Below are 13,611 nucleotides of genomic sequence, written 5' to 3'. Positions count from 1 at the left end.
CCACCCGCAGCGTCTCGGGGTCCTGTTTCTCTTGGCCTCCCCCTGGATCTCTCGGGAGCGCGCTTAAGAAGCGCAAGCCGAGTACGATCTGGAAACCAGGAGCGTAAGGCCTCCCAGGCCCTCGACCACTTCTACCCACCCACCCATTTCGGCCCCAGAGCCCAGTCAAAGCCCGGGGGCTTCGAGGAGCCCGCACGCTTTCTCGCGGGATCTCTCGCTCTAGAACGCCGGACGCCGAGGCCTCGCGGTATCGAGGCTGCGTCCGCCCCGCCCCCTCGCCCTCCAGCCGGCCCCGCCCTCACGCTCACACCCCTCCCTCACTCCCGCCTCGCTTCCCCGACAATCTCCTCGCGTTCCCCGCCCGGCACGCGCGCTGCGCCCGGCCGCCGCCGCTGCTGTAGCCGCCGCCGCCGAGCGTTCTCCGCCGCTCCTGGCTTCCAGCTTCGGACCGGAACCGGAAGTCTGGGGGGCGGGGCCCGGCGAAGGCCAGGAGACCGAAAACGCGGCCGAGCTCGGAGCCTGGAGCCGGAGCCAGAGCCTGGACCAGAACTTGGCCACCGCTTGCACCGCCGCCGCCGCGGTCCGCAGGTCCTTCCCCGCGCTGCCGCCGCCGCCTCGGCTGCCACCGCTGCGGGCTCGGCCGCCCGTGGTCCACGGACTTTGGGTGTCCGGGTTGAAGGTCGGTCCGGACGTCGGACCCAGCTTGGTTCCCGGACTGTCCGGGTGGCCGCGGACGCCGCCGCCGCCGCCTCCTTGTCGCCGCAGCCTGGCGTTTTGTTCCGAGAGATCCGAGAGGCGAGCGGAGCTGACAGTGATTTTGACAGTGATTTAAACCAGCTTTTGTTGTAGGCTTTTCGTTGTTTGGTTTTGTGTGTTGTGCGTGTGTGTGGCGGTTTTCCCCCCGTGGTGCATTTTTTTTTTTTTTGCTGTGCTCTTTTATTTTATTTTATTTTATTTTATTTTCTGCCTTTCAAACCCCGTAAACGTTTTTTGGTCGGGGCTTCCGAATATGTTTTATGACGGTTGATTTTACACCAGGAGGTTTGTCTCCGAGGAAGACGCAGGGAACTGGATATCAAACGAGAACTTCCTACGGATTGCCCGGCGCCTCGGTAAAATGGGAGCTGCTGCGAAGTTGGCGTTTGCCGTCTTTCTTATCTCTTGCTCTTCAGGTAGGTGCTCGGAGCGCGGCGGGGCGGCTGCCGCTGTGCTGCTGTTGCGGCCGCCGCCGCTGCTGCTGCTTCTGGCGGCAGCGGTTGTTGTGTTGTTGAGCTTCAGTGGAGCCTGGGGAGGTTCTTCCCCCACCCCGAGCCCCTCGGCTTCCACCCCCAGGTCTGATTGTGATCTGGAAACCTCCATGAATTTTTCTCGTTTTTAATTAGGTTGGCGAACTGATACGAGTGACTGCTCTGTTGTTGTGGAAGTGAGAAAGTCATGGTTTGTGCCCACAACACTGGATGACAGCGCCGGTTGGGTTGCTCTTAAGCCGCAGATACCACAAGTGGCAATTTATGCAAAGGCTGAGACCCGAAAGGCATATTCCAAAACGACATTTAGAGTGGGATCCTCCAAAATAAGGTGGTTTTTTCCCCTGATCTTTTAATTAGTGATTCACAGGTGACCATAGCTACAGAGATGAAGTGAGTTGCTGCTGAATTTTTCACCGTGAGAAACAGTGCATCGTATCATTAATTTCATCTAGGTCTCCTCTCACGTTTTCTTTAACTTCATTGTCCAGCAGTGTTAAAAATAGTTGTAGTAGTAGTTGGAGTATTAACTCTAACCCTGGGTAGAAGAGGTATGCCACTTGCGTGTTGGTAATGTCCTGGCTTTCAACCATCGTTTGTGTGCTCTTTACGGGCATAATTTTGCTTACCTACGGAATACTTATTTTAACCGCTTTGCTTTGGAGCATTGTTTTCGGTTAGAACAGCTCGTTTGAAATTGTTCTTAATGTTAAATACGCTATAGTCATAAAATAGGCTTTGATCCATGATTGGAAGAATAATCTGGCCATTTAATATTTGAAATTTTAATTTTGTGAGAACGTTCAATGGTTGCAACCAGTGGTTGAAAAATTATCTAGTCTTTTGTATTAGACATTCTATTAAATGAATACAGTGTCTAGCCCAAAAGGTGTGCAAATATACCTAACAGGAGAGTTGAGGTCAAAAGATGAAACAATTTTAAAGTCGCAGTAGATCTGTTTATCATGAAAATCAGTCCTCAGTAAGTTGTGAGATAGAAAGAATAATAGGGTGAAAAAAACAGAATTGACAGGTTTCATGGCCATGTCTTTATCTCATATGCCACAGGGAAATTAGAGGGTGGTAGTCTTTTCTTTGTGTACCACGGTAGTGTGTGTGTGTGTGTGTGTCCCCTATCCGTGTCCAACCTACCCCACGCCTCCCTTAATGTCTTTTGTAATGTATAGAATTTTGCTGAATGGTACATTTCCTTGTGGTTAATAAATGGATAAAGTCTAGTCTTATGTCTGTAGTGGTATTGATCAGTTCCGGGTGGGCTGAATGTGTTGTGAAATGGCGATCTTGCCAGAGATTAACCAAAAGAATCATGTCTGTTTAAATGGAAGAAGATACATGCTTATGGCAGGCTGACAGTTCTTTTTGTGCACGGTTTGGGGAGGAAGATAAACAATTCTGTGTCTGAAATGAAAGAAGGTCTTAATAACATTAAACCTCTTGCTTTTGCGATGTGGCTTAACCATGTAGTTTTTATTTTCCCGGTAGTACTCTTTCTCCCCTTCCCCTGTATGTTCTGGTTGATAAAGTCCTCTTGTTCAAATCCCCTTTTCTGATCTTCTGCTCTTGAGGAGGAGGGGCTTCATGGCCACTGACCAAGAAATTGTGGACATTATTCCCTCCCAACCCCACCTGAGTCACATTAATTGGTGGATGAGGTTATTCTTGAGCAGTTTCAAGGTATTTCTTCTGGAAAAGCAGGCTGTTGCTACAATCTTACAGCTTCCCTTGCTTGGTTTGGGAGTAAGAGGAATTGAGCCGCAGCTTCTAATAGGATTCTTTTCACTAGGCTAGCAAATTAATAGCCAAAATTTCGAAATAAAGCATATGACTATTCCACTTATATTATTGATATTAAATACTGTTGAATAGGATTTATTTTTAGGTGACCATTCCTAGTTGAACTAAAATATGTGATTCTTTTAAAGATAATGGAAGTAATCATCGAGACTTTAATCCATATTAATACCTGTAGATTTTTGGCACTTGAAGTGCCTGATTTTTGTAAAGGGCTTTTGTTAAATGCATTCTAAAATGGTTTATTGTGTTTCTCCTCCTAATTGATTTTTCTATGTAGTATGTAATCTGGCATGCTTGGAAGCATGAGGATGGCTATGTTCTGAGAATTTAAAAAAATTTCTCAAGTTGTAAGTTTGTTTCTGGATATTAGGTTTTTTGTTCTGTTTTGTTTTTTGCTTTTTAATGAACTGGAGAACAGTAGTGTAGAGGAGTTTTATTCCAGGTGTTTAGGATTGATACTTATTGTTTCTTTTAGTGTTTTGTGGGCTTTCATTTTTTCAGTTTCCATTCCATGGTATGTATTCTGGAGACTGCTTATACAGACTGTAGGATATGGCCAAGGACATAATTTCCTCCTCTCATTCTAGGGGAAACAGTTTAGGTCTTTATCCTCATTCTGGAATGCCTCCAGATTCTCCTTGATTTTAAATTTTTTCTTTTTTCCTTCTCTTCCTCAGATTCTGTTTCAAAACACAAATCTGCTCCTCAGTTTTAGTTTTCCTGAAAGCACAGTGGTTAATTTGTATCTTTCTTCACAGTTTGTTAAAATGTGAGGGTGAGTTTAATACTTGCTCTAGTACCTAGGTTTATCATACCAAAAGTGATGCAGCTATTGTGGTAATCAAGTTGCATTGAAGTTTTGTTTAGAATTCCTTTAGAGCAGTCTGTTCAATATATTTGATAAAATAGGAGATGGAAATAAAGTAATTATGACATTTTCTTCAGTTCAGCAAAGCAGTACTTTGTGTGTGTGTATCTGTGAGAGTGTGTGGTTGGAGGGGAATTGGCAGTACAAAGACTCTTCTGGGACTCTTCTAAACTTTGGCTAACAAGTGATAGATATTAAATGCTTTGTTTTCTAAATGACAGAATCTCTGTGATAAAATCAAATATATTGAAATGAGATCACAAGAAAAACAAAACAAAATACCATCTCCCACAATTCATTTTGAACTTTTCTGTTTATGATCTGAGCTATAAGTTCTCAACTGTGGGTCATCCCTCCCCTCCCCCCCCCCCCCCCCCACATTTGGAGATATTTTTGGTTGTCGCTACTGGCATCTAGGGTTTGGAGGGCTGGGATGCTGCTAATTATCTTACGGTGCACAGGACATAAAGAATTATCTGGCTCAAAATATCAGTAGTGTTGAGGTTGAAAGATCCTGTCTGAAATTCTTAATTTTTAAAAAGTTTACCAGTAAAAGGACTCTACTCCCCGTTCCCAGAGACAATCATCTAAAATTTGTAAGTACATGATATTGATGCTCTCCAGGTAACCTTGTATTGAAAATTTTCATCTTTTCATTATCTTTTAAAATTACAGTATGATTAAATTAGAGAAACAGATTATAGGTATACACATTATTTCATTCCATTATACATTCATAATTTTTGCTGTTAGGAATAAATATTCTCTAGTCACTTGTTATGATAGAGCGCGCAAGAAGACTATATCTTCATGGATGTGACGAATGATGGGTCAAGATACCAAGCCTAATTATATTTGTTGTTGCTCTAGTAGTCTCTTTGCCTTAATATTAGTCTTTAAGGATATTTCTTTTTATCCTTATTGAAAGAGCTGTCTGGGTGCCAGTGGTCATGTTGCTGCTGCTAGTGATGCGTATGGTATTTGGTGGTTGGTGTGTGTATGTGTATTTTTAAATGGTGCCTGAAGGTTTGTAAGCATCATATGAAAGAAATAATGTCATTCTTACATGTTCCCCCAAGTGGCTTCAGGGTGTTCATTCAGTTTTTTTTCTTTTATCTAGCTAACTTTAATTTTAAGAAACTTGAAAAGTGATTTCTTTTTCTTTTTAGGAGGTGTCAGGGATTGAACCCAGGACCTCGTACATGGGAAGTAGGTGCTCAACCATTGAGTTACATTTCCCCAATGAGAGTTGTTTTCTTTTGGTTTGTTTTGCTTTTAGGAGGTACCAGAGATCATCCACTTGAGCTTCATCTGCTCCCTGAAAGTGATTTCTTAATTATATAATTTTTTTGAGAGTCATTAGCTGGGTTTTGGTTACCGTTAGAATCGTTTAGACTATACAAAGCAATATTCTTTTATCTGTTACAGGCTTTTGCCCTTTTTAAGATTAAATCTTGAGCATAATTGTAAGTGCTTAACTTGTTTTGAACTCTGGTTTTAAGAGCCTTAACCCAGCTAGCCAGTCTAAGAATTACGGTGAAACTCTTAACAAAATAAGTAGCACTGTGCCACTGAAAAGGAAATTCTGAAGTAACTCCCACAAAAGGTATGCATATAAGCCTCATATTGTCTCTGTAACAGCAGTTTATACAGCTCTCTGGTACTATTAACATTTTTTTTTACCTTATGGGTCCAATAGACTCATTGTTTCCTGAGAAGTGAAACGTTACTAAACTAAATGATACTTTCTAGTCTCTAAATGTTCTCTTTAGATTCTAAAACTTTATTTTTTTGCTTTTTACATTTGTAAATATTTTTATTTCGCATCTTTGTCTCATAAATTTGATTTAAATTTGTCTTTTCTTGCTCTTATGTTGACACTTGTCCCTCAGATAGTAATTAAGATTGGCAGTATTTGATACTGCAGTCACTGGTACTCCTTCACTTTTTAGGTATGTTCTGTAATTCATTATTTTTCCCATTCCCTTTCATTATTATTTCCACCCTTCCTTGTCTATTTCCTTTTCCCCTTTATTTCTTCCGTACCCTCTTCATATTGTAGCCTGCTTGATAGTGGAACCCAGTAGTTGATTAGCCTCAAGGGTAGCTCATGAGGGTTCACTTCTGTTTTAAATGAAAACAGATTAAATTTAGAATGCTTGTGAATTGACCAGATAGCCTTTTCTAACAGGTCCCTTGTTGGTTTCTGGAATAACACAAACACACACAAACACACACACACACTTGGTAGTAGTGTTAGTCTTTTGGCATCAAATGTCTTGACCTTTAGATTGTTCTTTTGTATTTTAATATTCAGGTTTTTTAAAACTCTTTACTGCTTTCAAAAAGTCAGTCTTTTGTTATTAGTCATTCATTCTTTGTGTTAACCAAAAATTGACCAGAGCAAAGAGTATATTTATTGCTATTGCTTGGAACACATTAGACTTCCTCTGTGGTAGATTTAATTCTGTTAGGTTATAAAAGTCATGTCTAGACAGAGCATTGATTTCAAATTGACTATTGAACATGAATGTTCCAGGAATAGTGAATTGAGGAAGGAGGAGAAATCAAAAAGGTAAGAAAACAACTGTAGATAGCAGTTGACTTCCCCTCATTCTCCAGCTAGATTTCTATTAGTCACTTTCAAATACCCAGTGCATCTAAGGGTCAGGTTTTGTTTAGAAAGGAACCTAAAAGGAATATAATGTTCCCTCTATGAGGCTGGATCTCTTGAGCTGTTAAAATGGTTGGCTTAAGGAGAAAAATTGAGAGGTTTTTGTGGATCCTGAGCAAGAGTGTGGTGGTAGTGGTCAGTAACCTGGTTTCTGGTACTAGCACTGCTGCTGTATAACTCATCTATTGTTTCTCTCACCTGAATTATAATACATTTCTAGCTAAGACTACCTAGTTTCCTTGTCATTACTTCCTCTTCTTTCCAATCCATCCACATAGCTGCCAGAGAGACCTCATTAAAAAATAAATCTGTATATGTCACTCCTGCTTAAAGCCTTTCACTGACTGTGAGTCACCTTTAACATAACATATAAAGTCTTAGAATAGCATACTAGGTCCTTCATCATTTGGTTTCTACCTATTTTCTCTGACCTCTTAGTATAAAGGCTAAGAGTTTAGTTTCTGGAGTTAAAACTTCCTGGGTTTAAGTCCTTTCTTCACATCTGAACCTAGGGCAAGTCACTTAATCTTTGAGGCCTCAGTTTCCTCATTTATAAAATGGGGACTTAATAGTGCCTTATTCAGAGGGTGGTTTGAAGATTAATGGCACATAAATGCTAGGCATTATGCTGCTGCCGCTCCTCCCAGGATAAGTCCTGTATACCAGCCATACACACTCTACTTGCAGTTTCCTAAATGTGCCATCCTTTATTGTATATCAGTAGATGACTTTGTACATGTTACTTTTTCCTCCTTTACCTGACTAACTGCTTATTGTTTAATGCTAAGAAGTATCACCTCTTTGGGGACATTTACTCTGCCACTCAACCTGGATTAAGTTAGGTGCTCTCTGTTCTTACACTTTGTAAATGATCTTGATTTCAGTACTTAACTACTGATGTTTACTTGCCTATTTCCATTTGAGATGGTGAGCTCTTTCAAGGCATCTTCTCTTTATCGTCAAGCCCAGTTCTAGAACCTGGCATAGAGTAGGCACTCAGTAAATGTTTATTGAATGAATGAATAGAAATCATTTCACTTCTGTGGGCCTGAGTTTTCTCCTTATTTATTAAAGTGATGAACTTGGATTAGATCATCTCTGAACTTTTTTTCCTACAAAAGAATTATGATTCTATAGTTTTAAGGTTAAAATTCAATAGTGACATTTTATTGAGACAATAATTATTCTGCTGGTTGTTTTTTGGTATCCTTAGGTTCTGTTCAGTTTTTGTTTTCTTTTAAATGCTGTGTTTCTGATCCTTAGACTAAACCTATTATAATTTGAATTGTATAATTTAGAAGGGATTTTAGAGATCTTCAAATGCATTGGTTTTCAAACCTTTTGACTATAACCCACAATAAGAAATATACAATGCACCATGACCCAGTTCTTTTATTTGTATATATCAGAAATAAAAATTTCATGGACTATTTACTCTCACTGTGTGCAGGGCATTTTATTTTTGTATTCTGTTTCATTTTTTAAAATGCTGATTATGACCCATTAATTGATTCATTGACCAATTAATGGGTTATAAATTCCTAAAAACACTGACCTAGTTCAACAATTCCCTGTTCTCTCCATCTAGTACTCTCTGAGTACAGAAGGGAACTACATAAATATGTACACTGAAAAAAACCCATGCACTGAAAAATATGGTCATTACTTTGTTTACAATAGAGGGTATGTGGCTAGGGAGAGAATATAGGGAAAAATGGCCCCAGGGAGAACCTGGGCCTGTCCTGGCTGAGTTCTTTTCTCTCCAGGACTAGCTAGCTGGATTAACTATACCCCAAAGTCCTGAAACAGGATTAGATATTATTTTGCAGAGTCTAGACCTTTTCATTTAGGGAAGGTTTGCTGGAGGAGATAATTTTAATCCTAGAAAAAAAAATGTGTTACCAGTTTAAGAAGGGTAGATATTGTATGAAGGAAAAGAAACAGGGAATTGGAGAGCAAGACTGTGGATAAAAGACAAATTGGGATGAGGAATTTTGACAAACTGAGGAAGAGATTTGTATGAAGAGACATTGTAATTGTTTGAAGAAGTAGAACAATTTCAGTAAGGAGGTTAAATCCAGATGAAAAGTATTTAAAACTGCGAGGAATAGGAGTGAATGATATGACTGGATGGACGTCCCATATATGAAATTGCAGAATATAGGATAGAAAAGCAACTTGAAGATTAAGGTAGAATAATAGCACTACTAAATAAATAATGATGAGCCAGAAGGAATTAGGAAGTAAAGTTCTACAGACAGGTATGGATTGAGATAATAGGTATGAGTGAAAAATAAGAATGGATTTGGGAAAATTAGAGTCAGTGCATAAAAAACCTGAGGGTATGCAATAGCCCGTTACAGGGGCAGGCATTATATAATAGATATTTCTCCGTTGTGATGTTTAGGTAAAGAATTCTAAGCATTAGATGCTCAGTATGTTGTTTGTGTTTAAATAATGGTAAAATTCAGTAATTATTCATACTTACATTCTTTGAAATAAGTATATCCAGATTATATTCTTTGAAATCTGTGTGAGATGTTTTCCTCATAGTAAATCAAACTGTCATATTGAAGTAGATTTAGAAAATTTTTGAACTTGATGTATGCTATTCATACCCAAAGTCTAAATCTTTTCAATACCATTCTTTGCTAGATAAGAGCAATTTTTTTCATTATTTGGCTATTTTCTTAGTAGCTATAGTCACAGTGAGACTCATTTTATTCCCTAATGTTGCTGAAGAAAATAAATGTAAAGCAGGAAGAAGATTTTTAGAATGATTGGCTATACATGTGGGGAGAAGGGTACCTTTCAAAATATTTTAGAGAATAATCAAGTCTACATCTTGTAATAAAAACAAGCCAACGGATAGGGCGTCCGCCTACCACATGGGAGGTCCAGGGTTCAAACCCAGACCCTCCTGACCAGTGTGATGAGCTGGCCCATGCGCAGTGCTGATGCATGCAAGGAGTGCCCTGCCACACAGGGGTGTCCCCCGCGCAGGGGAGCCCCAAGTGCAAGGAGTACGCCCCGTAAGGAGAGCTGCCTAGCATGAAAGAAAGTGCAGCCTGCCCAGGAGTGGCCCCGCACACACGGAGAGCTGATGCAGCAAGATGATGCAACAAAAAGAGAAGCAGATTCCCAGTGCTGCTGACAAGAATACAAGCGGACACAGAAGAACACACAGCGAATGGACACAGAGAGCAGACAACTGGGGGAGAGAATGGGTGAGAAATAAATAAAAATCTTTAAAAAAAAAAAAACCGAGCCTGTTTTTAAAGCTTTGCTGGGGGATTTTTCATAGTTTGCATTACTATACAATTCATATTTTATAGAAATGACCTTTATTAGGAAAAATCTTGTTCTTCACATCTTTATGATTACATGTGGTAAATCACGCTTGTTTGAAGACATCATTTGAAGAGGAAGGGACATAGGCAAGTTATGAGATCTTGGAAGGCTCTAAAGCTCTGAGATTCTTTATTATTATCTTTAAAATTTGTAAACCACAGTATTGTGAGTATTAAATGAAATATACCATGTAACCCAGTAGCTGGTCCCACAGTAGATCTTACATAATTACGTTAGTTTTAACTAAGCCTCATTTAACAAAAGGTAGTATGTAAAATCGTTTAAAATATAGATTCAGTTCTTAGGGGATTTTTTTTTAATTTGCAGGGAAGTTACTTACCAGTTAAAACAAAATAATATTCCTACTAAGTGATTCAGCCATAGATTATCAATGTAGTAGAGGGGCAGATAGGCACCAGGAAATATCCAGAACGTTTGGAAACCATGCTACTTTTAGAACGAGCTCTTTAAGGTCTTCTTCTAGCATGTATTAAAAAGAAACATTGGAGTAAATCTTCATCTCCTTTTATTTTTTGGAATTAAAAGTATTTTTCTTAGGCAACTTTACTCAAGCTTTAAGTTTTTTAAAAACTTTTTATGTAAAAGAAAAGTGTTAAAAGATTTAGAAGTCCATTTTTACATACCAGCTCTTTAAACATGAAAACACGATTGTTCAAGTTTTGAGATCAACATTTTTTGAGTGTGTTATATTTTAGACAAAAACTTAAGTCTTGCATTCATATTCCTTCTTTTCCACTAATTTTCTCTTTGGCCTTTGTCAACCACTAAGGCCTCACTTTATCCATCTCTAAATTAAAGAAGATGGAACAAGGACTCATTCATTCAATAAATAAATTATTTAACTGTATGTCAGGTACTGTGCTTGCAATGCAGCAGTAATAAGACAGATGTGAATTTGCCCTTTTGGAGCTTATAGTCAAAGTAAGTAGTCAAATGAATGAAATAATTACAAATTGTCATGTGTGCTCTGATGAGAACAATCAGGGTGCTGAAAGAGAATAATTCTGTTTGTTTCCTTCATACCACATATCACAATCTCCAATTATTTAGTTTATTTAACTACCTATGTATTATCTGTCCTGCCCACTACTGGAGTGTAAGCTCTGTGAGGGAAGTTCTATGGCTTGTTTATCACAGTACTCCCAGATGTAGCACAGTTACTCACACATAATAGAAGGCTCAATAAATATTTGATAGGCTGACTGGCTACCTGAAGAAATGAATGCAAGGAGCAGGTTGGAGAAGCAGGAACAAGACCATGCAAGGCTTTGTAGACATGGGAGGGAGTTAAAATAAAATCCAAAGGACAGTGGGAAGCAAAAGAGTTTTAAGAAGGAGCTGGATCTGGGATATGTGTTAAGATCACTCTGGCAGCTACCTGGAAAATAGAGAATGTAGGAATGCAGAAGTGAGAACAGTTAGGAGACAGTCGCATCAACCTAAGCTAGACAGGCTCTCCAAGATCCTTTCTAGCTCTGTCTTCTAAAGCTTGCCTACACTTAATCAGGCTTCCTCTTGTATTTTTTTTTTTAGTCACCCCACTTTTTTCTCTATATTATTACTTAAAAATAAGCAGATAGGTTCTTGTGCACATGGGAACTTTGTGTTTGTTTTTTAATTTTTCTCCCCTTCCCTCCGCCGCCCCCCCTCCCCAGTTGTCTGCTTTCTGTATCCATTCTCTGTGTGTTCTTCTGTATCAGCTTGTATTCTTGTCAGCGGCATGGGGAATCTGCTTCGCTCTTTGTTGCGTCATCTTGCTGCATCAGTTCTCTGTGGGTGCGGGGCCACTCCTGGGCAGGCTGTGCTTTTTTTGCACTGGGCGGCTCTCCTTATAGGGCGCACTCTTTGCACGTGGGGCTCCCCTATGCAGGGGACACCCCTGCGTGGCACGGCACTCCTTGCGGGCATCAGCACTGTGGGTGGGCCAGCTTACCACACAGGTCAGGAAGCCCTGGGTTTGAACCCTGGACCTCCCATGTGGTAGGCAGACGCTCTATCTGTTGATTCAAGTCCACTTCCTGGGAACTTTGAATACAATGTCTCAAGAAAACTCAGAGGAAATAAAATGCAGACCAGAGGTAATTCAATTTTTGTGGCAAATTCCTATCTTTAGATTTTGTGTATCTAATTTATATTCTTATTAAGCATTTCTGTTTCTCTCTGAAATGTTGACTTTACTCTCTGTCTTTTTTAATGCCTACTCACCTCTTGTATTGTGTCATACTTGTAATGTACTATGTTGGTATGGCTGAAGATTTAGGAATAAAAAGTCAACATGTTTTGAATCTTCATTCTTAAGAATTTGATATCCTTTCAGGTTATCAAAGTCTCACAATAAAGGCTGAAATAACAGATAAATAGTTAAATACTATGGGCTATTAGTTTTACTCAAAGCTGTGACCTCTAGGTAGTCAGCTTGAATATTTTTATCTACGAATGGTATCAAGCCTCTACACTTTGGGAGGAGGGCAGTAGGGGAGAGGTGATGCTTGGTGTCAAGAAATCAACTCTTTATTATAGCAGAGGTTTCAGCAGCAGCATCTTTAATTAGTGAAAATGGCATTATTACACAGAAGTAAAACCAGAAGAGATTGAATTAATATGTGTGTGTGTGTGTGTGTGTGTCTGTGTGTGTGTAAAATAGCAGCTGTCTCTTCATTTGGGTTCTATTCATTTGGTTGTTGTATTTCTTTCATTTTGGTAGCAGGTAAAACTAGCTATCTTTGGTAAGCCACCCTTTATAAAGAAATATAGTTTTACTCAGTAAATATTATATGCCATTTCATTTATCATCACCTCAAGTAAAGTAGTTCCAGAAAAAGAACTGGTTGCTAGGCCTTATGTTACCTGGTAGTGGAGTGTCAGACTGTAGGATTAGTGAGTAGAATTTGCTAATTAATTTAATTTAAGCTAAGACTTGAAATTAACTTGGGTAAGTATGTTTTAAAATGATAAGGGGAGAATTGAAAAGTCAAAGCATAAAAGAGAATGATAAATAATGAGTGAAGACAGTTGTAATATATTAATTTTATATTGGACATGGTAACAGTAAAGCAATTTGATTAGCAAACATTCAGAAATAGAATGAAACACTTTTCTAAATGACCAGGAAAAAGGATTGAATAGCCATTGACTATCCTTTTTTCTCTATAAATATTATATAACAAATTTTAGTTGGTAAACTTTTTTATTCTCTTCCCTTGTTCTTTAGAGATACATAAACCTGGTTTGGCTGTTGAATTTGGAAAATTAGTTGCTAATTGTTTGTTAAAATGTAAATGGAGATTGCTTATTAGTTGAGAGGACTAAAGTAATAGAGAAGCAATTAAATTAGGAGGCTTTGACTGCTGAGAGGCCTAATAAACTGTCAGGTACTATTTTCTCCAGTAACTACCTCTATTGGAAATAGTATTAGGAAGGATAAACTATTCAAGCTGATCATTACTACTGAAGGATGGGGTATGAAGATAAAAGTTTAGGCATAAAGAAGAGAGCAAACTTTATTCTTTTGAATCAATGAAGGATGGTTTTAATAGTTTATCCATAGATCCTCTTTTACCACTATAACCCAAGAATATCCCCACACCAAGAATTGTAGTTGCCAGTTTCTAGTCTAGTAACATATATTTGTGGCC

General features: G+C 39.1%; 1 protein-coding gene across 3 annotated transcripts in view; it reads left to right on the top strand.

The window, feature by feature from the left end:
* Nucleotides 1–405: 405 nt before the first annotated feature.
* Nucleotides 406–13,611, top strand: part of ACVR2A (activin A receptor type 2A) — a 99,859-nt gene continuing 86,653 nt past the window's right edge. The window contains exons 1-2 of one of the 3 annotated variants that reach the window (XM_071216451.1): nucleotides 406–795; nucleotides 1,039–1,172. In XM_071216451.1, the coding sequence (XP_071072552.1) occupies nucleotides 1,118–1,172 (55 nt within the window). In that variant the 5' untranslated portion in view covers nucleotides 406–795; nucleotides 1,039–1,117. Of the gene's footprint in view, nucleotides 846–1,008; nucleotides 1,173–13,611 lie in introns of those variants that run through there. The other 2 variants (XM_058300964.2, XM_058300963.2) reach the window with 2 other exon arrangements.

The sequence above is a fragment of the Dasypus novemcinctus genome, chromosome 7 (assembly GCF_030445035.2).
Source record: "Dasypus novemcinctus isolate mDasNov1 chromosome 7, mDasNov1.1.hap2, whole genome shotgun sequence".
Taxonomy (NCBI): Eukaryota; Metazoa; Chordata; class Mammalia; order Cingulata; family Dasypodidae; genus Dasypus; species Dasypus novemcinctus.
Note: the sequence above shows the minus strand (reverse complement) of the source record. Positions and strands in the feature narration are given on the sequence as shown.